The 27,646-nt window shown below is 37.2% G+C and overlaps 1 protein-coding gene and 1 long non-coding RNA gene across 2 annotated transcripts; both read left to right on the top strand.

Moving 5' to 3' along the window:
- Window positions 1-1,137: 1,137 nt before the first annotated feature.
- LOC128204924 (lysozyme C, milk isozyme-like) lies at window positions 1,138-15,664 on the top strand. The gene is made up of 5 exons (XM_052906325.1): window positions 1,138-1,174; window positions 12,182-12,262; window positions 13,055-13,219; window positions 13,457-13,535; window positions 15,568-15,664. The coding sequence occupies exons 1-5, from the start codon at window positions 1,138-1,140 to the stop codon at window positions 15,662-15,664; spliced, it is 459 nt and encodes a 152-aa protein (XP_052762285.1).
- Window positions 15,665-26,147: 10,483 nt separating this feature from the next.
- LOC128205570 (uncharacterized) lies at window positions 26,148-27,259 on the top strand. The gene is made up of 2 exons (XR_008256282.1): window positions 26,148-26,256; window positions 27,178-27,259. It is a non-coding gene; the product is annotated as an uncharacterized LOC128205570 (long non-coding RNA).
- Window positions 27,260-27,646: the final 387 nt, after the last annotated feature.

Here is a 27,646-nt window from a genome sequence, read left to right on the forward strand (position 1 = left end):
TAAAGGTATTCACAAAACATTACATGCCACTACAATTTAAAGCTGCACTGTCACAGATTGGCTGTTCTGACATCTTTGCTATTTTTTTGTTTTCGGATGAGCCAATTATTGTGCAAATGTCTGGAACCCAGTGGCATGAGAATGCTGACAAAAGATTATATCACAGTCTTCCATATTCAAGTTCAAAATGGATGTGGTATGGCTTAAAGTGATACTTACGCTTGAAGAAAACTTACAGTTTCAATTCAGATCTGTTCTATTATGAGTCATCTTATATTACTTAAATGACTGCATTTAAGCCAAAATCATCCAATTTGGCTGATTCTTTAAAAATGATAAAACTGTCAATCTATGAGTCTGTAGCTTTAAGATAAAAAATCATCTCTCTCACTTCTTTGATATCAATTCAACGGCTTTAGGGAAGTGTCAGATATATATTGTCATTTGAAAAAAAAATCTATCAATCTGTGAGAGTGCATATTTAATGCATATTGACTGACCTTTTTATCCATTTTGCAATACGTCTTGAACATCCAGTGGACCAAACTGGACCTAAACTCTACTACTTGATTGATTTTTATATACAGCATTTCTTTATTGATTAATCATACAAACATATAAATATTTTGACTTATACTTGTACTTGTTTGTTGCATTATTGTCCGAATTTAGAAAGGCACAACCATATAACTCATCTGCCATTTTTCATTAGAATAAGCAAGTAATTCAGAGCTGGAAGCCTCTTGGTAAGCGATACTGCCCACTGAAAATAACTATAAGATTAAATTTAAATGTCTGCCATTTATGGACACAGCAATAAATGTCATTTTTCTCTGATTCTGCACCATCACAAGTTATTATTATTATAGAATTTAACCTTAAAAGACATGTCTGCCTTTCCAGTAGCATGGTGCTCTATATGTTAGTGTTAACCGACATCCAATTGTGCTAGTCCATACAAACAGCTGCTTCAGAGTCTTTGACGATTCTTATTTTGGCGACTTTACGGGGAACATAACGAATGTCAAAATGTTAAATTCCCATAACGCAAGTTATTGTTGCTACCAATTGAGCCAACATCGTAGTTGATTGACACTCACACTACACTATTGATGTAGTAAAATATATTAACTAACAATGCCACCGACAGTCAAAGACTATATTAAGGGAAGAGGTATGTCACACAAATATTTGAATTGTGCACTGAATAGATGTCAATACAATTTAATAGCTGGTTACACATCTAATTTTAATTTGCTCGAATTAATAAACTTTTACATATGATGCAGCAGGCATAGGTTGAAACTTTTCATGCGTTCGCCATTTTCCCAGTTCTACCTTTCTGACCGCTAGCACATTAAAGTGTGGGTTTCAGACCTCGGTTGCTGATCTATCCCCTGTTGAACTCCTGGTATGTGTAATTTGTTCTCCGTACGCAATGTATTTGCCTTATTTGTTTGGTGTAATGTGTCCTCTCATTCAGTAGTGTGTGTTCTCATTTAGCGGTATGTGTTCTTATTTAGTGGTGTGTTTTCATTAAAATTCTAGATGTTCTCGTGTGTTGTGTGTTCTTATTTAGTGTTGTGTGTTCACATTAAAAGTTATGTGTTCTTATCCAATGTTCTGTGTTTTCATTTAGCGTTGAGTGTTCTTATTTAATGTTCTGTGTTCTCATTTAGTTGTTTCTGTTCTCATTTAGTGTTGTCTGTTCTCATTTAGTGGTGAATGTGTTCTCCTTTTGTTTTGTCTGTTCTCATTTAATGTTGTCTGTTCTCATTTAGTGCTGTGTGTTTTCCTTTTGTATTGTCTGTTCTCATTAAGTGTTCTGTGTTCTAATTTAGTGTTATCTGTTCTAATTTAAGTGTTCTGTGTTCTCATTTAGTGTTTTCTGTTCTTATTTATAATAATAATAATAATAATAATAATAAGAATAATAATAATAATAATAATAATAATAATAACTTTATTTAAAGAATTCATGTTATTTCAAAAGGGTACGTATTAAAATGTTATACGAAAACATAAAGAAACATGAATATAATACATTAATTATAACATCAATGCCGAACAATACATCAATTTGTACCTAAAGGTTAACAAATCGTATCATTAAAATTTATTAACTGAGTAAATAGGACCGTCACACATGTATTTAACACCTTACTCGAGATATATATAATGTAAAAACAATAGTCATGGAATTATGCGTACCATTCTTACAACTGTTTTTGCAATTGATGATGTAAAAAGAACTTCTTGCAGCAGGCTTTAAATGTCTTTTCCGTGTTCGATTTACGTATTCGTTCTGGTAAAGAGTTCCAAACTGTCCCGCTGTAGCATGCAAATGAGTTTTTCTTGTATTGAGTTTTATGTCGAATGTGGGCAATGTCTTGTCGCGTAGAAGATCGTAATCCATATCTTGTATTGTTTGATAACTTTATAATGTTTCTTATATAACTTGGTGTAAGATTGTTAATAGATTTATATACCATAACAGCCGTTTGATATTTGCAACGGTATTCAAATTGAAGCCATTCTAATTGTTCAAATAATTCATGCGATGGCGTTCTAATAGGCTTAAAGAGAATAATTTTAGCAGCTCTTTTTTGAAGCATGGTTATTCGTTTCGTATGCGTTTGCTTGCTTTTCCCCCAAACACTACAACAATAGTCAAACATAGGAAGTATATACGATTTATAAAACAAATGTCTCATTTGATCTGTTAAAAAATAATTAAGTCTTTTTAAAAGAGCTATCTTTGCAGTTACGTTCTTGCAGACAAAGTCAACTTGCAGGTTCCATGACAATGATGAATCAATAACAATTCCAAGCAATTTCTTCGAAGTTACATTTTCAATAAGTACATTGTCTACGAATAATTTGAGTGCACATGCATTTCTTAACTTTGCATTTGAGCCCAGCAACATGCAATTCGTTTTCAATGGATGTATTGCCATGTTGTTTATTTTGCACCACTCCGATATTATATCTAAATTTATTTGCAACGTACGTTCAATTTCCTGCGTATTTGAACTTTTTTGCATATAGTGTATTATCATCAGCATATAAGTCAATCAAGGAATTTTCTAGTTCAAAGGTAATTTTATTAATATATATAAGAAAAAGAATAGGTTTAAGAATGGATCCTTGAGGAACTCCAGACCTTATACATCTTCGTGAAGATTGGGAACCCCCAAACTTTACAATTTGGTGTCTATCTTTCAAATACGAAGTTATCAGTTGAACGGTATTATCACTGAAATTGTATAATTTCAATTTATGTAAAAGTAGTTGGTGATCTACTAGATCAAAAACCTTTTGTAAATCAAGGAAGAGAGCACCTACATAGTTTCCATTGTCAATTCCATCAATCCAATCATCAATTATTCTTATCAACGCTGTGTGACAAGAATGATTTTCTCGAAACCCAGATTGAAATTCATGTATGATATTCGTATTTTTTAAAAATCTTTTGATTTGATCTGCCATGTGCCGTTCAAACACCTTTGACAGTGTTGGAAGGATAGAAATTGGTCTATAATTATTTGGATCATTGCGACCAGAAGATTTATATATAGGCAAAACCTTAGCCTCTTTAAATGAGTCTGGGAATATTCCTAGCCGTATGCTATTATTTATAATGGACGTTAGTGGTATAACAATACAATCACCACATTGTTTTAGGATATTAGGCCCTATTCCATCTAATCCTGTAGCTTTCGCCGTATTAAGCTTATCAATATACATTTTTACCTCTAATGGGGTGATGTAAGATATATCAAAGTACTGACCCTTTAGCAAACTATATAATTTAGTACCAAGTTTTGAAAAATGTGTTTCGTCGAACTCTGATTTACTGATACAATCGGATACGTCAGTAAAATGCTTATTGAACACGTCTAATATTTATGCATCGCCAACAATATTTAATCCGTTTGAATGAAGGTATTGTGGTAATATTATACTATTATTGTTTGTAGTGTCATTATTATCATTAAACTCTCTGAGGTTCTTCCATAACACCCTAGAATCTTTACAGTTTTTAACAGCTTTATTGTAATAATTTTTCTTGGTTTGCCGTACTAATCGAGTAACTTTATTTCTTGAAAGTCTATATTCCGACCAATGTTGACGCTTTTTGAATCGATTTCTTTCTTTTATAGCCAACCTTATTTTGTCAGTAAACCAGGCTGGTTGTGTTTCAAATTTTATTCGTTTTTCTTTCAGTGGCGCATGGTGCGACAACACCTCATTCAGTCGCTTATATAAAACTTCCATGGCTTCATTAGGGTCTTGAATTTGTTCAACCTCATTTATATTTACCTTGTTAAGATCAATGCAGAAGGAACTTACATTAAAGTTTCTGAACGACCTATATTTTAATGTATGATGTCGATGCGTGTTTTCTGAAATCTTTTGTAAACGGGCAGCTCTAGTGAAAGTGGTCACTTATACTTAAATTTGATACGAATGCTTCATATACTCGATCCACTGAGTTCGTATATACATGATCTATAATAGAAGATGTTTTCTCTGATACTCTTGTAGGAACATCTATAAGCTGATTTAATCCGTATTTCATAATACAATCCTGCCATGCAGTAATTTTAAATGTCTTACATTCGGCATTATAATTTATATTAATGTCTCCGACGATATGATACTCTAAATTTAAGTCCTCAACATTCTTTAACTGATTATTGAACATATTAATCCATTCTGACTTACTATCAGGTGGTCGATAAATGAAACACATTAGAAATGGTTTGGTATTGCAAAAAAGATACTTCAATCCACATTTCTTCAATGTGTTCAGACTCAAGTTCTTTTCTGCGAATAAATGGTATATTTTCTCTAATGTACACCAATATTCCACCGCCCTTTTTAGTTTTTCTATCTTTACGTTCAAACATATAACCAGGAACGTTTGTTATTTTGTCTGATATTCTGTCAGTCAAAAATGTTTCACTGAACCCAAAAATATCAAAAGTTTTGCGCGATGACATCAAATAATATTTGATTTCATCAAACTTTGGCAAGAAATGTTGGATATTCAAGCACGCAACGTGTAACGCAATGTTGTGAGTTCTCATTTTGAGATGTCCGTTCCCATTAAGTGTCTCTCAGACCTTATCCTTGTGACAATAATCAGGGTATTTGTAAATGTTTAGGTACTGGGCTTCCCTTTGTAGTTTATATTGAGTTATTAAAATAAAACACTTCTTTCAGTTTGAAAATCGTTCTGAGCTACTTTTTTTATTTCACCTTGTTTCACTTTGGTAAAATGTTACTTTTTACGTGGTTGATATTTTGAAAAAAACAACATAAGTAGCAAATGTTATGCTCGCACAGGACTACGTGTGTTTACATGTTTTGATCGAAATACTTAGAGCTGCAAAGTTGCAAATCTACAAGGCGACGAGCATTCAGTTGTAATTAAATCTTTCCAGTTCTACTAAGTTACTCATTGAGTAGCTTTAAAATAGCCAAATACTATCAGCAGAATTCACGAACCTATAAACCACAGTCATATAAATGTGGTGTATATGTCCTTGGTTTATAGGTTCGTGGCAGAACTAAGTATATGTTAGAGTTCATCTTGGCGCTCTACAGAAAAATGAGCGAGCGCAGCGAGACAACTATGAAAAGAAAATCTGTACACCGCCAAACTGAACTCTATCATATATGGTATTTGCACTAAGTTGATCAACTAGCTCCGCCCTCTGTGTAGTCCCGTCTTTCTTGGCGCGAAAGTTAAAACGTCCAGGCGTTAGTTTCATTGAATGAGTGTCGGGCAATGGTAAATTGTCGCAGCTTTGTGAATATTTTATAAAAGCAAATCTAATGGATTGATGTTTGAACAAAGACCGAAAAGCACCGAAACATGAACGTTTATAATACTTTTCGTTTAAAATATCAACAAAATGTTGATATTACGGTTATTAGAATTACATAGGTATGCTTGCTTAGAACAGATCTTAACTGGAATGATCTCGCATTGATAATGATCACCAATACATTGCACATTTTGGTACTGAAATTGCTTGATTGGCTGTATATTAAAAAGAGCATATAAAAGCAAGAAACGTACATGAGATTTGTATTTGAATATTGTCACAAAAATATTTCAATTGTTCACTGAATAGATTAAACATCTATTTCAAATTTGGGTGCATGACGTAAGCTTCAACTGCCTCTAGACAGCGGCACATTTTTTTTGCATTTTAGCTATTGAATACACGGTTACAATCTTGTTATCAGTAATTAATAGTTTCCGTAAATGCATTATTTAGTAAGCAGTTCAAGGTTTATCACTCAAATGTTATGTTTGTCATACTGTATGTATTGATTTTGAATAAGAATATTTCTTTAAACAACGTTAGAACAAAAGTTTCGCTTTTTAGAAAAAAAACACAAATGTTGAATGTAAATGTGCCACCAAAGTTGCCAAAATTCGGTGTAGGTATACAAACAATGCGGCGAAAATGTAAACAAAATAGTAGATGAAGTAGATCCAGCATTTTCAGCATGTTTTTGAAATCAAACATCATTCAGCTTCAAACACATACAGCTGGTAAGTAGCCAATGCTCGTACACTGTAAAGCCATGTTTGATTCACTGTCATGAGTAAATGTATTCGGACCTCCTCGGCCATTTTTGTCGAAAACAACCTCGGATGTATGCTGGTACATCGGTAGAAGTAGTTCGTAAATTTTAGAATTAGATTACTATTAAAATGTAATGTTTTAGCTTGTATTTGTTGATCTAAGTTTTAATTGATTGCCAGTAAAGTGTATTATTGCAAACATAATTAAGATTCCAAAGAGTTAAGTCATTAAGTTTAACTGCTAAATTAAATTACTACGCGATCTACTTGCAGCGGACTTAAACAGTACCGATTTCTGGCTTTGTTTACTTCCATATACATCCGAGGTTGCTTTCGATAAAAATGGCCGAGGAGTTCCGAATGGTAGCAATGAGAAGGCACTGTCGAGTTTGTGTAAATTGCACTGTAAGGGTTGTTTGCAACTGAACGGAATCACTCCGTTTAAACATTTAACCTACAGCTTCACGAGTATTCGTTAGCATTTATATTTCTTGTGTACTTCTATTTTGTCGCGTACAATGATACTGTCTATATGAGACTGTTTGGTCAATTAATAGTTCTTAGAGGAGCTATATCGGATATCTTTCTTTGCATGACTGTATCGTACATTCGGAGCTTCTCGGCCACTTTTATCGAAAACAACCTCGGATGTATATGGACGGTTTACATACTTAAAAATTGGTATGTTTAAGTCCGCTGCAAGTGAATTGCGTAGTAATGTTATTTAGCAGTTAAACTTAATGACTTAAAACTCTTGGGGATCTTAATTGTTTGCAATAATACACTTAGCTGGCAATCAATTTAAAATAAGATCAATAAATACAAGCTAAAACACTCAATTTAATTAATTATAAAATTAAATATGCGAACTACTTCTACGGATGTTCCGGCATACATCCCAGGTTGTTTATGATAAAAATGGCCGAAGAGCTCCGAAATTGTATCGTATTGTTGAGGAGTCGGCACCGTTGATCCGGCTCGAGTGTTGCGTTCGCAGATACAGTGCATTAACTGCATGTTGTTTAACCAGGGCTAGGGGTAGATACAAACTATCTTTCCGAGGGATCCAAAAATGCCATTGTAGTATGTGTTAGTATGGGCTTTAAAAGCCTGTTTACAAAGATTTTTACATGACGTATAGTGAAGAAAGTCTGTTTAGTACTTTATATCGGTGTATACTTAAGCAGTTTTAAGCATGATGTAATTTACAAAACACTTAGAATCGTATGAAATGCTATGAATACGAATAATGTGTAATATGCACATTCAGTACCTCACTAAGGTTTTAATAAATTTCACTATTGTTTTGTATTCTCTGAAGCGGAAAATAAAACACAAATCAAAATCGTTTATTTCAGAAAATTATTTACGTTATCGAGTAGGTCTATTAAGCGCCATGATATTTGAGTTCATCGCCAGCGGCCTCGTACATTTATATATCTTGTAGCCTTTTTACGAGGTAAATCCCGAACAGTTCCTGAGATTGCCGAGTCGTTAAGTTATTTAGTGTACATAAGGCCTTAGCCCTGTGACTCTTAACAGGGTCGTCCTTTTGGATTTTACATGTTTTTAATATTGGGTATATATGCTTACTTGTCAGATCATAGCACCAATCCAATCAGAAATTTAGAAGATTTTTCAGTTACCCAACATGTGTTAACTCAAACACACTAACTATAAACATATATGAGGAACGTTAATTGATTATTTTTTTATGTTTAGAAACATGTGACCAAACTAGTGTCCCGAACAAGAGAGAGGTGTATTTCTGAATGTCGGGAATAATAACAATTTGTTTACCACGTATAAAAGCATGAACAGGTTTTTGGAATAACCATTAACATTAAAACTCCTCAAAATCCTAATATAAAGTTTATTCAAAACATTTCCTTATATGGAAAATAATGCCTTACGAAAATGTAACAGATATAAATACGAAACTGTATCTTCAGTTGACATAAAAGTGCTGGTCCTTGCCTGGATAACACGTCTGAAGCTACTTGTATCAGGTAAACTTTTTTATTATTACTTATATAATGTTTGTTTTGTGGTTTGTAAATATGAGCGATGCCTTCGATCATACTTACAACAAATTAAGTATCAAAATCAAAATTTAATTTCACAAAATTTTGCCACTGTGATATAAGTTTGCAAGGTCTCTACGAGTATGTGGGTGGACATCGAACTCTTGAATATTTAGGACATAAGTAAACGCGTCCAGTCATAATATCCACTACATATTATCATGTTGTTAACATCAATATGATATCAACATTCAGTTTTTTTATGATTAATTGGCCAAAAAAAGTGTAAAAACAAAAACAAAAAACGATTATGGTATGACTATTGATATTTCTTTTGTACTTAAAGTCTATTAATGTTTACAAAATAACCTCAAACAGTCAGATTGATGTTTTTTGCAGCTATGGCTTAGCTTTACACATAATACTCTTGGTATTTAGATAAGGCCAGACAAAACGCTAAAATTCATTGCCAACAAGTTTGACCCGTTCTGTGACATCGGAATTGCTGTAAAAGTAGTAACTGAGTTGGATTATTTCAGAATAATGTACTTCGTTGCTGCCTTGCTTGTTTGCCTGCCATTGATTGGTAAGTTAAAATTGTCAGTAAGCGTTATGTATATAATGACTTTTACTATTATAAAGGCTTATGCAAAAGTTTAGATTATGCAAACGGGCGCAAATAAGCAATAAAATAGAACACAAATTGCAATTCAAAAACAAGAATCTGTAGAAACCGAAACCCCGTTGTCAATTTCTGTTTCATACACTTAAGAATCAATCTGAAACGGCCTTATAAGTGTGTGTATACCACGTGATAAATTGCGTCATAAATGCTTCTTTTTAAGGCAATATTTTGCTTCGAATTAAGACTAAAAACAAAGATTACTTCACCAATTCTTCGCCTTTTACTTACAGAGCCTTTTATATATATTACTAGAGTTCAAGTTTCTTAACCGTCGCCTTAGGGAGCAGTGTCAACACATTATTTTGAAAAAATAGTTTGTCGAAGTGTTTGAGAAAATAATCATCTTATTAAACTTCGGTAATTAAACGAAGGCGGGGCTCTTTAAGGGGCATAGATTGCCCTTTGTTTCTTTTAAAAATGGCCAGGAAAAGGAAAACTTATCTTTGTTTTAAGTCTTCGTTCGAAGCTAAATGCTGCCTTCGGACGTAGCTTTTATGACGTAATTATTCACGTGGTATACACACACTGTTATATCTTAATACATTTTCTAAGAACCATGTTTGGTAGGAATATTAATATACCGGGTACATTACAAGGCAATGTAACTTTCCATTGTTGACTAGGCAATGGGAATTCGTAGGATCACGGTCTAGTAAAGTCTGTTAATAGCAATAGAAAAAGGGTATGAGAATGAAGTAAGTAGATAAAGGAAATTCCCCAATGCAAAAAATGGCAAATGTGTAATTCCAGAGCAAACGTGTGTTGTTGTTGTTGTAGTTGTTGTAGTTGTTGTTGTTGTTTTAAATTTCATTTTTTTATGTCGTTTTAGTATGTAGAGTATTGAGCAAGCATTCTATGAAAGAATATTTATGCCCCCCTTCGAAGAAGAGGGGTATATTGCTTTGCACAGGCATGTCGGTATGTCGGTCGGTCGGTCGGTTGGTCGGTCGGTCCGTCGGTAGACCAAAGCTTGTCCGAGTGATAACTGAACAATTCCTGGACGTATGGTCATCAAACTTCACATGAAGGTTGGGCCTGACCAGTAGATGACCCCTATTGATTTGGGGATCATCAGGTCAAAGGTCAAGGTCACAGTGACCTTTAATGGTAAAATAATTTTAAAGCTTGTCCGAGTGATAACTCAACAGTGCCTGCACCCATGGCCCTCAAACTTGACATGGAGGTTAAGCCTGACCAGTAAATGACCCCTATTGTTTTTGGGGGTCATCAGGCCAAAGGTCAAGGTCACAGTGACCTTGAATGGTAAAAGGTTGTCCGAGTGATAACTTGAAAATGCCTGCACCCATGGCCCTCAAACTTGACTTGAAGGTTGGGCCTGACCAGTAGCTGACCCCTATTTTTTGAGGGGGGGGCTCAATGGGTCAAAGGTCAAGGTCACAGTGACCTTGAATGGTAAAAGGTTGTTCGAGTGATAACTCAACAATGCCTGCACTCATGGCCCTCAATCTTGACTTGGAGGTTGGGCCTGACAAGTAGATGACCCCTATTGTTTTGGGGGGTCATTGGACCAAAGGTCAAGGTCACAGTGACCTTGAATGGTAAAAGGTTGACCGATTGATAACTCAAAAATGCCTGCACCCATGGCCCTCAAACTTGACTTGGAGAATTGGCCTGACCAGGAGATGACCCCTATGGTTTTTGGGGGTCATCTGGCCAAAGGTCAAGGTCACAGTGACCTGGAATGGTAAAAGGTTGACCGATTGATAACTCAAAAATGCCTGCACCCATGGCCCTCAAACTTGACTTGGAGGTTGGGCCTGGCCAGAAGATGGTCCCTATTGATTTAAGGGGTCATTGGGCCAAAGGTCAAGGTCACAGTGACCTGGAATGGTAAAAGGTTGTCCAAGTGATAACTCAACAATGCCTGCATCCATGGCCCTCAAACTTGATATGGAGGTTGGGCCTGACCAGTAGATGACCCCTATTGATTTTAGGGGTCAAAGGTCAAGGTCACAGTGACCTTGAAAGCAAACTCGACAATTCTTGGACCTATGGTCATCAAACTTGACATGGAGGTTGGGCCTGACCAGTAGATGACCCCTATTGATTTTAGGGGTCAAAGGTCAAGGTCACAGTGACCTTGAAAGCAAACTTGACAATTCTTGACCCTTATCGACTTTGGGGGTCATCAGGCCAAGGTCAATGTCACAGTAACCTTTAACACAAAAAGGTTAACAAATCTTCCCCCACTGATATCTCAACAATGCCTGAACCTATGATCATTAAACTTGACATGGATGTTAAGCCTGACCAGTAGATCACCCTTATTGATTTTAGGATTCATAGAGCCAAAGGTCAAGGTCACAGTGATCTTGAATGGTAAAAGGTTGTCCGAGTGATAACTCAACAATGCCTGAACCCATGGCCTTCAAACTTGACTTGGAGTTGCATCTGACTTGTAGATGACCCCTTATGATTTAAGGGGTCATCGGGTCAAAGGTCAAGGTCACAGTGACCTTGAACGGAAAAAACTTGTCTTGTGATAACTTGACAATGCCTGCACCCATGGCCCTCAAACTTGACATTTAGGTTTCTGGTGACCAGCTGATGACTCTGGATTTTGAGTTCATAGAGTCAAAGGTCATGACGGTCATAACACACTTTATCCTCACTCTTTAATGGTCATAATCTTAAAACAGCAACAAATCAGCTGTCATTTCGGTCCATGCATATTTCATTCAATTGTCCATATAATCCTGACAACATGGCGCTCAGGGGGGCATAATGTTTGACAAACATCTCTTGTTTATCAGAGTTTGAGTCATTTTAACACAAAAGTTTAATAAGTTTAGAGATGATTACAGCTGCTAAAACGATTGACAATAATCAGTTTGTACATTTAAGCACATGGTAAAATATATGGAAAGTGTGAACTGGCGCGTGCTCTACTAAACGAAAATGTTTCTGATTACGAATTGGAAAAATGTGAGTACCTTTGTTTCTTTTATTGTAAGGTTAGTAGTATAGTTGTCTTTCAATCTTTCTGTAATAGCATTTCTTACCAGGGTCGGATCCAGGATTTTACGTTAGAGGGGGAGTAAATTAGGGGCGTAGCCTTTTGAATTGCGCCTCTCCCTCATGACAAAAATTTATTTGGCTTAAATTGTTGACAGGGGGTAGGGGGTCCCCCAAGACCAATTAAAAAAGTTCTAGTCTGAAATGATGCATTTTGGGCGTATTTTGTTACCTTTTTTCTCCTTTATTGAAATGAAAAGATAACATGGATTTAAGGGTGGCCACAGGTGCCCCCAGCTGGATCCGATAGTGCTTACTAAGGTAAACCGGTTTAAAAGCGCCCTCACTATATATTCTTACTTTAAGGCAGTAACCGCATTTACCAATGTGTTTACTTGATAGTTCTGTAATGATTCTTGTGACGTAGCGTTAAAGGTGTCTTGGTTGAACCTTGATGCAGGTACCTTTAAAATGACATTGGTAAGATTAAGATTTACTGGGCGCGTCAATGTAGTTTCCATTGTTAAAATTTGTATTTATTAATTATTGATGAATTCTGGACCAACTATGAGGCCCAAACACCGGGCCCCAATTTTTTCGAAACTTATTAAGTCTCTTTCATTTATCTAAATCAAATTTTAATATGGATATTAAGTACCCCCCCCCCCCCTCAAGTAGTTAACAATAGTTTTGTGGACCACATACAAATGTTGTGTCGTATCTTAGGACTGTTGATTGTCTTTCCCTTATATAATCATATAGGGGTGTGTATGGCAGAATATGAATCAAGCTTCAACACGCGTGCCCGTCATGAGAATAGGGGAGGGAGCTCGACGGACTATGGACTATTTCAGATTAACAGCAAATGGAACTGCGACCCCCGTGATGGTAGAATTACATATAACAATTGTGGACATCCCTGCTCAGGTAAGATTCTGATGATTGCTTACTATTGATTCGTGAACTACCATCCTATTGAAAACACAGGTCTGAATTAAATTAATACATGTATTAATAATTATAAGGCTTGCCTGCTTCGAAAGAAAGCAAATCCTGTTTGGTATTACTCTCTAAAAACAGTCGAAAATTCTGAAAACGCATGTTCCTAAAATAAAATGATAATTGAATCTTTCAAAGTATATTTTATCACTTTTTAAAATCCAGACTTTCGAGACACTAATTTGAGTGACGACGTGGAGTGCATTAACCGACTCAGGAGAGAACACGGCGGATGGGGTTTCTCGTAAGTTTTTTTTTTCATTTTTAATTTAATGGAGAAAACTCTATCAAATGAGGAGATACTACGATCTTTAAATGCGATGCTACGGTACAAAGTGGAAATTATAAGTATCGTTCATGGCCGAGTGTATAAGAAAGGTTCATCCCGACCCGAGCGTAGGATGAAACGATGTTTGCCGAATTTACGCAAAACACCCTGCGCGATTGTTAGGATGAACCTATGCTACTGGAACTAAATTGTGCGTAGTGAAAATAAATGCTTTTAAAATCACTTACACGCTTATTCTGATTCTGCAACACACAAAATCTGCATAATGCATCCTTGCCCAACATAAAAGCTGTTTAAACATAGAAACCTCGGCGGCATAGTTCTCATGTAAGTGCACTTACCGTCGAAAATAAAACAATATGCAAAAATTCACCGAAAAATAGCTAAAATAGGTACACGAAAAGTGAACTTTGACTAAAAACACAATTTCAAGTCACGCAATTTTATATTTTATTTCATTTTGAAAACAACTAATTGCTCAGCTTATACATTTAATAACTTTTTGGTAATGCCTCTAGAAACATAGGTTTAAAACCTGAGAGAAGCTTACAGGTGTGGCCACCGGGTAGGCGTATTTATATTGCGAGAAAAGTGATAAAACTTACTTAACAGGTGAAAATATCTTCCCAAAACACCAAAATCTCTTTGGACTCCGCTTTTTTTATTCCGAATCACACAATTTTCTCACTTAAATTTCGGCCAACACAAAACACGTTGGACCCCCTGCATACGGGTACTTGTTTTATCTTTGCCCGTGGGCAATATAGGAATTTTAAGCATGGTTAAATTTTTTAGTTATCTGAATTATAACAAAGTGGTCAACATTGTTTCATATATGTGAAATAAATTAATATGATTTTATTTAAAGATGTTGTGTATGTTTAAAGTGACTTTCTTATCTAAAACTACTTACTAAATTATGTACTATGGAAAATGTTAATTACCGATAAAAATATTATAATCGTGTATTTAGTAGCTGAAAACGCAAAAGTATTAAATGATTAGTGAGTGCTAAAGGATTAACATTGATCTCCTTTTGTCTTACAAGTTATAAACACCGTGTTTTCTGCACCTTTCTTTCAAATTAAACTCGGTATCCTTCATCAGAACCATTGTTTTAGACATTTTTTCATCATCTTAAGTACATTTAAACAAGTGTATCAATTGTGGTAAATCTTAATTGGGAGTAAGAGTAATTAGATGTCGTTTATTGAAAAAAGAATTGTGCTTTAAATGCATCGGCTGGGTTATATTCGTATTTCAATACAGCTTAACAGAAGACAATAATGCTGAAGTGCACGACTGTTGATATGCTTCTCATTCAAATCAGACTTTAGAAAGTTCAAAAGCAAAATCTCTAAATGTTAGACGTCGGTTGTCTGATACAACGTGGTACATCTGTCCACGTAAACAACACATGATAGTTGACATTTAGTTATGGTGAGTTGACAGATTGTTTTGGAAATTTGGAGACATAAGGGCCTAAAAAACAATCTGAGTAAAGGGCAACGTCCGCAACAATGCTAGAGAAACGGGCACCTTTTTGTAACTATAACGTGTACTTATAAACAATAAGTTATTATAAGTTAGTGGTCATTTAAACCTTTTGAGTAATGTACGTAGTAGCCTAAATATTCAATATTTAAATAGACTTTGTGTTTATAGCATGATGTTGTCAAATATTAAAGTAGGTTGTCCGATTAGGGCGCTCTTTTCTCACAAATGCCATCCGGGATCGATTCCCTCTCTGTGTGTTAAAGAGTTTGGTCACCAAGCCGGACAAGTGGGTTTTCTCGGGATACTAGAGTATCCCTTAGAAACATAACATACTCTCGCGCAACATCGTACCAACGAGAGTGACAAAGCATAAGTTAATATAACTATATATACGGCCATTGTAAAAATAAAAAAAAGTTTAAACTGATTATAAATGTACAGTTATGCCCAAAGAGTAAACTGAATAAAACTATCAATATCAATGTTTCAGGTATGGTTACAGGGCGCATTGCCAGGATATCCCAATTGATTACCTATGGGGTTGCGACCTTGGTCGGGGATGGGCGCACCAAGCCTTTTTGTCGTAATTTGATGTTTGGGTGAAATAAATTCTAACGATATCAAAATGATGTCATTTATTGTTGACTCTCTGTAATAACAGATTCAGAGAAAACTTCTATATGATATGGTATGATATTATAAGAGAGTAATTGAATTTGTATTAAAGTGTAATATCAGCTAATAATTTTTATGTTTTTTTTTCATATATAAGCTGTTGTCTGGTATTATGCGTTATATTGCGATATTATATGTTTCATTTCAACTTTAACGACATAGTCAGATATATCAATTGTGTTTGCTGCGGTAAGAAAAAATTGGTTTGGTTAGTATAACATTATTTTCAGTAAAAGGTAGGGTAGGTAGGCTTTGTTATTCGGCTTTATGTAAGAACCTTATAGACAGCAGTGTTTATTGGTGTTAATGTAATATTTTATGTTAAGCTTTAAAAGTATTAAAATACATATCAAAGCCCTCACTAAAAAAAAATGAATACCAACTGACTTTTTAGGTTGGGTCTGCACCTATTTAGAAGGTAGAATCGGATTACCCGAACCAAATGTATTTTTAGGCTGGGATTACTGAGTCAGTGGTCTGGCATGGGTGTGACTGATTCACAGAAGGTAGGGATTGACCTTGTCAATGGAACAATCAAATCGATGAGCATTACTGCTTTCAATAACTTCAGCAAACACTATAATTTAGTTATTTCAATCAAAAGAAAGGAAAATAATGATATTCTTAAAACGCTTTTCTTTTTTTACCGGTTAGTTTAGTGCCGCAACAAGTAAAATTCAAGATTAGATGTTAGCCTTGTATTTTAGCATATACGTGTTAACCTTTTAATACAAATCATGTGTAACAAGTCCGGGTCGAAATATTTGACCCTATGGCTAACCGGTAAACTGGTAACGAAGTTTGCCGTGTTACTTGCCACGCAGCGTCCTCAGGGATTTTTTTATCCGAACCGGAAACACATGATTGGTATCTGTATTGCACTCTTACATTGATTTGTAAAAAAAACAACATTGTTTTTTAACATTTCACCAAAAGGCGTTAGCTACGTTGTTTACTGAGTCATGAAACAGAGTAATTTTATGTTAATGTTGACGTAAATAGTTTCTCTAAAATCTCTTTTTTGACGATCATTTTCTTTTGCTGTTTTCATTAAAAGGTTTTGCATAATTATAATATGATAGCGAGTTTTTTATAAAGACATAATTGTATGTGTATAATAAGACAATTGAAAATATGGGGACAAGCCCAAGAGTCGAAAATAATCCATGTTGAGGGGCATAAATCAAGGGCCCAAAAGATGATGTTCTACAGACACACAAACACACACACACACACACATAATATTATTAACATCACATGCACAAACACAAACACTAACAACAAACTTACACCACCTACACAAATACATACACCACACATAAACTTTGCCCTTACCAAAATTGCTTGACCTTATATTATGGGATAACTGTATTGGAACAGTCAGTGAAAAAAGAGTTTATTTAAACTCGAGTCCAATGGTGGCTTAAACTAGTAAGTATTGTAATAACCTCGCGCTTGTAAACCATAAGAGTAAATTAAAAAAAAGAAAGTAACTTGTTGTGGCGCGTGACTTGTCTAGCATGAGTTGAGCCATATGGAATTTTCCAGCACGGCTTAATGCACCTTCCGGTTTGCAAAAAAAACAATGACATAATTAAAGGATTGCTTGCATTGTACAGAGTACCTCTCGTATGTTTGTGTTGTTGTATATAGTTGGACGATTGTTCAGAACTTTAGTAAAGGTAACAACGTGTTAACTGCATCGTTGTTAACTTTGAATGCTGAACTGATGTTTAACATGCTGATATATTTAAATACAACATGTTCAGTTAAAACAAGTATCTCGAATCATTTTTAAAATACTGCAGATCACAATGGGATCCATTTTATTCCCAGAGCATCAAAGCTGCACTCTCACAGATTGAACGTTTAGACATTATTTTTTTTTTGTCTTGAAACGGGTCAATTTTTGCAAATATCCATGGAAACCAGTTATATTAGACTGTTGTCAAAAAATCAGGTCGCAGATTTTTATATTTAAGTTCAAAAATTGATGTTTTATGTGCTTTTCCTAAACCGTTAGTAACGGTTTAAGCCATAAAACATTAATTTTCGAACGGAAATATGAAATCTACGGTCTGATTTTTTGTCAGCAATCTTATATTATTCGTTTGCAGATATTTACCCAAAAAAATGCTCTTTCCAAGAAAAAAAATAAAAAAGTCGTTAAAGTGGTCAATCTGTGAGATTGCAGCTTTAAGGATTTGAAAGTTGAAAACGATGACACCAACGTGTTTAACGGAACAAACTTCTGATCAATCGGCCCCTTGTTTAAGATCGTTTCACATGTTTGACGTTTATATTACTCTAGTGTCGAAATATATATAATGCAAGTTATTGTATTGTCATTGTTTATTTATATTGCAAGAACGTCATTATCAAAGCCAACGGTGTATGCCAATCGGAACACCTCGGACATCTCCGTCATACGACGGGGCAGAAAAGGAAAAGTAATTCGTTAAATTAAAATATCGGCCATGTCTTCAATGTTGGCTGTACTAAATGTTTTATGTCAGACAGGGGTCCATTTTACTAAAAATATAACGGAACAATAAAGAGTCAAGTATATTATATAATTGCATTTCTGGTTTTATTCTAAAACAACTTCGCGATCTACTTGAGGTGTAGTTGAGTGTTAATAGTCCTGACATAGTTTAACATCCGAGGTTGTTTCGAATGAAAATGACCGAGGTGCTCCGACTGCGGTATATTTCATACCGTACGATCACTTTTTCAAAGTAATATTCCTGAGCAATTCTAATATTTACTTCGCCAAATTTGATTTTGCAAGTAAAAATTTGTTTTGTAGGACTCGCTAGACATTTAACTGAAACTCGTGAACTTACGGTATTTTGTCGCTCGTTGTTATGATGGCCCCATCGTCAGTGTGCGTATGCCACGTGATAATTGCGTCATAAATGCTACGTCGGAAGACAATGTAGAGCTTTAAATGACTCGCCAAACACGGACCACAGTCGGATAATTCTGCCGTTGTGTGTGGCTGTCGAAACCCGCCCAAATACGAGAATGCTGTTAATTATTTAATTCGACATCAATCAGGTTTGTTTCTCGTTTTACCGAATGTTTTAAAAACTGTGTGCCTTGTTTAAAACATATTTGTAATTACTAGTAACTAAATAATTTAACAACTTTATACAGTTTGTCATTAAAATTAATTTTCCCTTTTAGTGGATTTTATGACAATTATATTTTTGGAAACCGACAAAATGGACGACATTGAATAAACTGTTGGCAAACGATTTATGAAATAATCGCGAAAAGAATTTCAATAGTAAAGCCTTGCTTGTGCATCTTCCTAAGAATGTACCTTACATTCGGCTTTATTCATAAGTTTGTGTAATGTCCCTATAAGGGATACATGTCAAAGTTGAGGAAAGTCCAGCCGAGAGAGCAGAATCAAGAAATAAAAAGGGAAAAGAGCTTCTAAAGTAAGGAAAGGTAATCTGCAGTAGCAATCTGTTACATTATTAATTTGTTTTCATAACAAGATTAAATGCATGCAAATTGGTAAGCAGAATCAAATTGCACATGCTTTATTGCGTTTAAAGCTCCCGCGGCTACACACTCTATTGCCCCATAGATCATTTTGATTAAATAATTCGTTAATCTCGACAAAGATGTGTTTTTGTGCCTTAAGCGCTGTTCATATTTCGTATATATATATATTTATATAAGAGGGATCTTCAGATATCATCCTTTATTTTCCCCGTTTATTCTACCTATAACATCATTATGAAACTTTTGTTCCTCAACTGGGATCGATATATACGTCCAACGTTTGTGTAGATGTCGAGTTAAAACGAGATTGATAAAAGTATCCATAAATAACTATTTGCGGTAACAACACCAACACTAAATCGTCCTAGATTTACAAAGTGCACGCTCAATCCTTTTTCGGTTTATCTTTGTATATCTATTAGCCGCAGTAGATGTCTGCCTACGACGATAAGGGCATGAATATGGGACATCCATTTCACGTCGTATTAATTGTCAAGGATTTTGTCAGTCGCAAAAATTACAGATTCTGACAGCCATGAAGGTGCTCATCACTCTGTTTGTTTGCATAGGTAAGCTCTTATTTGTAATAAACTAAACTTACAAAGTTAGAAATATTTCATTATTATCGATTTCTCATGACAGACCCATTCAGATGTTTAATCGTCAATGAATGAATGAATTAATGGAGTTAACGGATTGAGTCAGTTGTGGGTCTCAAACGATGGTATTTCAATTGAACTTGATAGTATTGACGCATTACCGCACTTATTTAGTCGTAATGAAATTTCTAAAATTGAAAATAAAAAATAGCATATTTGCATGCAAAATATTTCCAGCTTTTTAGTATAGAGTAGTGTGTATTTTTAACGTCCAACAAATACTTAAAGAGCCATAGATAGGTTGAAGGTGCCTGTTATCTCTTAAGTGTGATGTCTGATATCTGCTATTTCCTTAAATACGAAAACACCCTAAATGGCGGGCCAAAGAAAATGCGTCTTATGGCTGGGCGAAAATACGTCATGTGGCGTGGCGAATTACGCGAGGCGAATATGCAAAATAATAATGCGGCGTACTGTTGCCACACCACTAGGTACATTCTAGTAATTTCGCCCCTTTGCATTGCGTATTGTGGTATTATCTTATTTTTGCCTCAATGCTTGACAATTGTTTTTGTTCTAGCCCCGCCATATTTAGGCATTGCTTGTGCACCTTTACGAAATTACTGTTTTCGCTTGGCCGGGTTAAGACCTTACTCGTTCACTGTTTTCGTCCCGCCATAGTTAGGCCTTGCTTATGCACCTTTACCAAGTGACAGTTCTCGACCCGCCCTAGTTAGGCCTTGCTTGTGCACCTTTACCAAGTGACTGTTCTCGACCTGCCCTAGTTAGGCCTTGTTTCTGCACCTTTACCAAGTGACAGTTCTCGACCCGCCCTAGTTAGGCCTTGCTTGTGCACCTTTACCAAGTGACAGTTCTCGACCTGCCCTAGTTAGGCCTTGTTTCTGCACCTTTACCAAGTGACAGTTCTCGACCCGCCCTAGTTAGGCCTTGCTTGTGCACCTTTACCAAGTGACAGTTCCCGACCCGCCCTAGTTAGGCCTTGCTTGTGCACCTTTACCAAGTGACAGTTCTCGACCTGCCCTAGTTAGGCCTAGCTTGTGCACTTTTACCAAGTGACTGTTCTCGACCCGCCCTAGTTAGGCCTTGCTTGTGCACCTTTACCAAGTGACAGTTCTCGACCTGCCCTAGTTAGGCCTTGCTTGTGCACCTTTACCAAGGGACAGTTTCCGACCCGCCCTAGTTAGCCCTTGCTTTTGCACCTTTACCAAGGAACAGTTCCCGGCCTGCCCTAGTTAGGCCTTGCTTGTGCACCTTTAACAAGTGACAGTTCCCGACCCGCCCTAGTTAGGCCTTGCTTGTGCACATTTACGAAGGGACAGTTCTCGACCCACCGTTGTTAGGCCAAGCTGGTGCACCTTTACCAAGTGACAGTTCCCGTCCCGCCCTAGTTAGCCCTTGCTTTTGCACCTTTGCCAAGGGACAGTTCTCGACCTGCCCTAGTTAGGCCTAGCTTGTGCACCTTTACCAAGTGACAGTTCCCGACCCGCCATAGTTAGGCCTTGCCTGTGCACCTATTCCAAGGGACAGTTCCCGATCCGCCCTAGTTAGGCCTTGCTTATGCACCTTTACCAGGTGACAGTTCTCGACCCGCCCTAGTTAGGCCTTGCTTGTGCACCTTTACCAAGTGACAGTTCTCGACCCGCCCTAGTTAGGCCTTGCTTGTGCACCTTTACCAAGTGACTGTTCTCGACCGGTCCTAGTTAGGCCTAGCTTGTGCACCTTTACCAAGTGACTGTTCTCGACCCGCCCTAGTTAGGCCTTGCTTGTGCACCTTTACCAAGTGACAGTTCTCGACCCGCCCTAGTTAGGCCTTGCTTATGCACGTTTACCAGGTGACAGTTCTCGACCCGCCCTAGTTAGGCCTTGCTTGTGCACCTTTACCAAGTGACAGTTCTCGACCCGCCATAGTTAGGCCTTGCTTGTGCACCTATTCCAAGGGACAGTTCCCGATCCGCCATAGTTAGCCCTTGATTGTGCACCTTTACCAAGTGACAGTTCTCGACCCGCCCTAGTTAGGCCTTGCTTGTGCACCTTTACCAAGTGACAGTTCTCGACCCGCCCTAGTTAGGCCTTGCTTGTGCACCTTTACCAAGTGACAGTTCTCGACCCGCCCTAGTTAGGCCTAGCTTGTGCACCTTTACCAAGTGACTGTTCTCGACCCGCCCTAGTAAGGCCTTGCTTATGCACTTTTACCAAGTGACAGTTTACGACCTGCCCTAGTTAGGCCTAGCTTGTGCACCTTTACAAAGTGACAGTTCTCGATCCCCCCTAGTTAGGCCTTGCTTGGGAATCTTAACAAAGTTACAGTTCCTGTCCCTTTGTAGTTAGGCATTACATGTGTATCTACACAAAGAAACATTTTTCGCACCGCTATAGTTAGGTCTTGCTTGGTAACCTGTAAAAGGTATAGTTCCCGCTCAGCCATACCTTCACCTTGCTTGATTATAATTACAATGCAACGGTTTTCGCACCGCCATAGTTAGGCCTTGCTTGTTAAACTTTAAAAGGTACAGTTCCTGCTCAGCCATACCTTCACCTTGCTTGATCATAATTACAATGCAACAGTTTTCGCCCCGCCATATTTAGGCCTTGCTTGTGTGTTTTTTTACAAAAAAAGAGTTTTCGCCCCGACGTAGATATGCCTTGCGTGTTTATTTTGACAAAGTTATAATTCTCGCCATTGATCTTTACAAAATCACAGTTCTCGCCCGAATTAGTAAGACCCTGCTTGTTCACCTTTACGAAGTGACATATTTCTCCCCCACCGTACTTAGGCGTTGCTTGTGAATCTTTACAAAGTTACAGTTTGGCTGCCAGGTGACCCATGTAGTTTCCACTGCATACTATTTGGATAATTACGTATTCCTTTTGACAAATCATTCATGATTTTCTATATTATTATTGCAGTTGTAGCTACAGCTTTTGATTGTTTCGGTCAGAACAACTCGTGCGCAATGTCGCACATGAAATGTGACACAGGATATGCGCCATTTTGCGAGCACATGCCAGGTCCAAGGGGGAAGCGTCTAGGATTCTGCACGTGCGACAAAGGTGAGGCTTATAAGTTATATGATTTGATTAATTTAAATATTACTACATTTAGTTTTGAAAGCGCTGATTCCGCTGTGTCAATCTTTAGAGTGTACGCAGTGCTTCCGGGAACCTGTCTTTTAAATCGTATAAGTAATCATTACTAATATAATTTCGAAAATGCAATCCTCGGAAGCACACTAACAACATTAGCATCCAATTGATTACGATTGATCATTAATAGCAATGGAAAGTGCAACACCATCAAAGCCCCTTTATATTTATAAATACAAATGGTCAAATTTGGCTTTGATATTTCTGATATTATATAAGATCGAAGTTAGGACTTGGCTGCTGGGTAGAAGGTTCATGTGTCACTATACAAGTTCGCAGTTAGGACTTGGCTGCTGTGTTTAGGTTCATGTGTCGCTATAAAAGATCGCAGTCAGGACTTGACTGCTGGGTAAAAGGTTCATGTGTCACTATACAAGATCGCAGTTAGGACTTGGCTGCTGGGTTTAGGTTCATGTGTCACTATACAAGATCGCAGTCAGGACTTGGCTGCTGGGTGTAGGTTCATGTGTCACTATACAAGATCGCAGTTAGGACTTGGCTGCTGTGTTTAGGTTCATGTGTCACTATACAAGATCGCAGTTAGGACTTGGCTGCTGGGTTTAGGTTCATGTGTCGCTATACAAGATCGCAGTTAGGACTTGGCTGCTGGGTTTAGGTTCATGTGTCACTATACAAGATCGCAGTCAGGACTTGGCTGCTGGGTTTAGGTTCATGTGTCGCTATACAAGATCGCAGTTAGGACTTGGCTGCTGGGTTAAGGTTCATGTGTCACTATACAAGATCGCAGTTAGGACTTGGCTGCTGGGTTTAGGTTCATGTGTCGCTATACAAGATCGCAGTCAGGACTTGGCTGCTGGGTTTAGGTTCATGTGTCACTATACAAGATCGCAGTCAGGACTTGGCTGCTGGGTTTAGGTTCATGTGTCGCTATACAAGATCGCAGTTAGGACTTGGCTGCTGGGTTACGGTACATGTGTCGCTATACAAGATCGCAGTTAGGACTTGGCTGCTGTGTTTAGGTTCATGTGTCACAATACAAAATTGCAGTTCGGACTTGGCTACTGTGTTTAGATTTATAGGTCACTAAACAAGATCACAGTCAGGACTTGGCTGCTGTGTTTAGGTTCATGTGTCGCAATACAAGATCGCAGTTAGGACTTGGCTGCTGGGTGTAGGTTCATGGGTCACTATACAAGATCGTAGTTAGGACTTTGCTGCTGGGTTTAGGTTCATGTGTCGCTATACAAGATCGCAGTTAGGACTTGGCTGCTGTGTTTAGGTTCATGGGTCACTATACAAGATCGTAGTTAGGACTTTGCTGCTGGGTTTAGGTTCATGTGTCACTATACAAGATCGTAGTTAGGACTTTGCTGCTGGGTTTAGGTTCATGTGTCACTATACAAGATCGCAGTTAGGACTTGGCTGCTGTGTTTAGGTTCATGGGTCACTATACAAGATCGCAGTTAGGACTTGGCTGCTGGGTGTGGGTTCATGTGTCGCTATACAAGTTCGCAGTTAGGAATTGGCTGCTGTTGTTTAGGTTCATGGGTCACTATACAAGATCGCAGTTAGGACTTGGCTGCTGTTGTTTAGGTTCATATGTCACTTTACAAGATCTCAGTAAGAACTCTGCTGCTGGCTTTAGTATCTTGTGCCATTAAATAAGATCGCATTTAGAACTTGGCTTCTGGACTTAGGTTGTTAGGTCATTAAACAAGATCGCATTTAGAACTTGGCTTCTGGGCTTAGGTTTTTACGTTATTGAACAAGATCGCGTTTAGAACTTGGCTACTGGACTTGGGTTGTTAGGTCATTGAACAAGATCGCATTTAGAACTTGGCTACTTGGCTTAGGTTCTTCTAACATTAAACACGACCGCATTTAGAACTTAGCCACTGGGCTTAGGTTCTTCTAACATTAAACACGACCGCATTTAGAACTTGGCCACTGGGCTTAGGTTCTTCTAACATTAAACACGACCGCATTTAGAACTTGGCCACTGGGCTTAGGTTCTTCTAACATTAAACACGACCGCATTTAGAACTTGGCCACTGGGCTTAGGTTCTTCTAACATTAAACACGACCGCATTTAGAACTTGGCCACTGGGCTTAGGTTCTTCTAATATTAAACACGACCGCATTTAGAACTTGGCCACTTGGCTTAGGTTCTTCTAATATTAAACACGACCGCATTTAGAACTTGGCCACTGGGCTTAGGTTTTTCTAACATTAAACACGACCGCATTTAGAACTTGGCTACTGGGCTTGGGTTGTTAGGTCATTGAACAAGATCGCATTTAGAACTTGGCTACTGGGCTTGGGTTGTTAGGTCATTGAACAAGATCGCATTTAGAACTTGGCTACTTGGCTTAGGTTCTTCTAACATTAAACACGACCGCATTTAGAACTTGGCCACTTGGCTTAGGTTCTTCTAATATTAAACACGACCGCATTTAGAACTTGGCCACTGGGCTTAGGTTCTTCTAACATTAAACACGACCGCATTTAGAACTTGGCTACTGGGCTTAGGTTTTTCTAACATTAAATACGACCGCATTTAGAACTTGGCTACTGGGCTTGGGTTGTTAGGTCATTGAACAAGATCACATTTAGAACTTTGCTACTGGACATAGGTTCTCCTGCCATTTAACAAGACTGTAGTAAGACATTGGCTGCTCGGCTTAAGTTATTGTGCGATTAAAAAAGATCGCCGTTAGGTCTTGGCTGCCTGGCTTACGTGAATATGCAATTAAACAACATTGCAGTACTGGCTGTTTTGCTTACCTCTCATAGTACGATTACATATTGTAATTGGGATCCAATTTCAAGATGTATTCTTGATTGTGAAACTGGTATCTACTGCACATTATCAAACGTTAAAAAATACAATGTGTTAACAGTTACTTCTGAAACTGTATTTGAGAGTCTTGAAATCATAATATAAATATAAAAAGCATGAGCTCATTGAGTTATCTAACATAAAAGGTGAAAAGATGTACTTGGAAAATAGCATTGCCCCCAAAGAGTTGGTGATAATGATAAAAAAAAACGAAAAATAAATTCGTTCTCCAAAGAATCCTTCGCAGTGTTTAATACAAATTGATGTTATAAATCATGCTTAATTTATAGCCGAAAACTCCTCCTTCTCGACAGATTGTCAGGCAGCCTCCGATTGCACAAACATAGCAGCAGACGGCTGTCCCCCGGACGCCCACGCCATGTGCGACCTGATGAACCACGTGTGCCACTGTGGACCACCGGTACAGAACACTGTCATTGTTGATTAACTTTGTGTTTAACATACTGTGTCCGTGTCCTACTGGCTAGAGTTGGACGGGAACGATTCGAGTCTCACGGGGCGGGGGGTACTACTTTTACCGGTTGTTAACTGAGCAGCTAGTTAATTAAAGGGTTCTAATAGTTTTTCTGCTAGGCGTACGGAATAATGGATATGCATCGAGGTTAAGATGTTCGTATTCAAAATGTCTCATACGGGCTGGGTTTTTCACAAGAGGGTAACGTTTTTACTACTGTAGAACCTGAGCTTCTTTCTAAATGAGTTTGAAATAAGATAGAAAATAATCAACAAAGTACATAAGATATTGTCAAATACTTTGATCAGCAAGTTTTAAAGACATTTAGATTTGCAGGTAAGTAACTATATCTTATACATTAATTGATTCGTAAATTGTTTCAACCACATGATGCAGGATTATATTATACATGTTTCAGCCAATTATGATTAATGAAAACAAAATGTATTTATGTGAAAATCTTTGTTGTACAGTATGCGAAACACACATTAATTCAATATTATCAGTGCTTAAAGATCGATGTATTAAGGGTGTGCTGCTTGTTTGCTCGTTTGACCACTGTACAATATACAGACAAACGTACAGCAAGACAGACAAACAGACACACAGAAAAACGAACAACACCCGAACAAATTGATTAGCAGACAACGTAGGTCGTGTAATATTAAAAATAAAATGCTCGTTTTATTCCCTTTTCTCTCTGTTTAAATGTTGATTTATCATATTGTGTCTTATTGCTATTGTTTTAAACTGATTTATAGTGTATTTTTCTAAAAGGTCAACTGAATTTTTTTTTTGAATTAGTACACGTTTACAAATTTGCATTTCGTTTGAGGTTTGAAATGATTATATGTATTGAATTTTCAGCACACAAACCAGTACCGCATCAACGACTCTCATTAACTGCGATTTTTTTGTCATGAAAAAATAAATGAAAATGAAAATATCATACCTTGTTTTCTGTCACAGTTCTTCGAATTTAGTTAAGTAGTGAGGCGTTACAAAAAAAACCCATCTGTTCCCGGTTTCACGACTAACTCTAATTATTGCACCCGACACTAATGGGTTTTTTTATTGCCAGCGACAATTTTTGCGACCCTTGTACAACAGGGAGTCCATTGGGGGAGGGGGTAAAACAGCGTATAAGTAAACAGATTATAAGTACTCCATCACACTCTTTTACAGCAGGAGTTCATTGGGGTTAAAAACAAGGTGAGGGGTGGTAAACATCCTATTAGTACTCAACCACACACTTGTACAAACAACAGGAGTTCAATGAGGTTTAAGTCAACGTATTAGTACTGAATTACATCTTGAATACAATGACGAATAAAGC

This window comes from Mya arenaria, chromosome 10 (genome assembly GCF_026914265.1).
Source record: "Mya arenaria isolate MELC-2E11 chromosome 10, ASM2691426v1".
In the NCBI taxonomy this organism is placed as follows: domain Eukaryota; kingdom Metazoa; phylum Mollusca; class Bivalvia; order Myida; family Myidae; genus Mya; species Mya arenaria.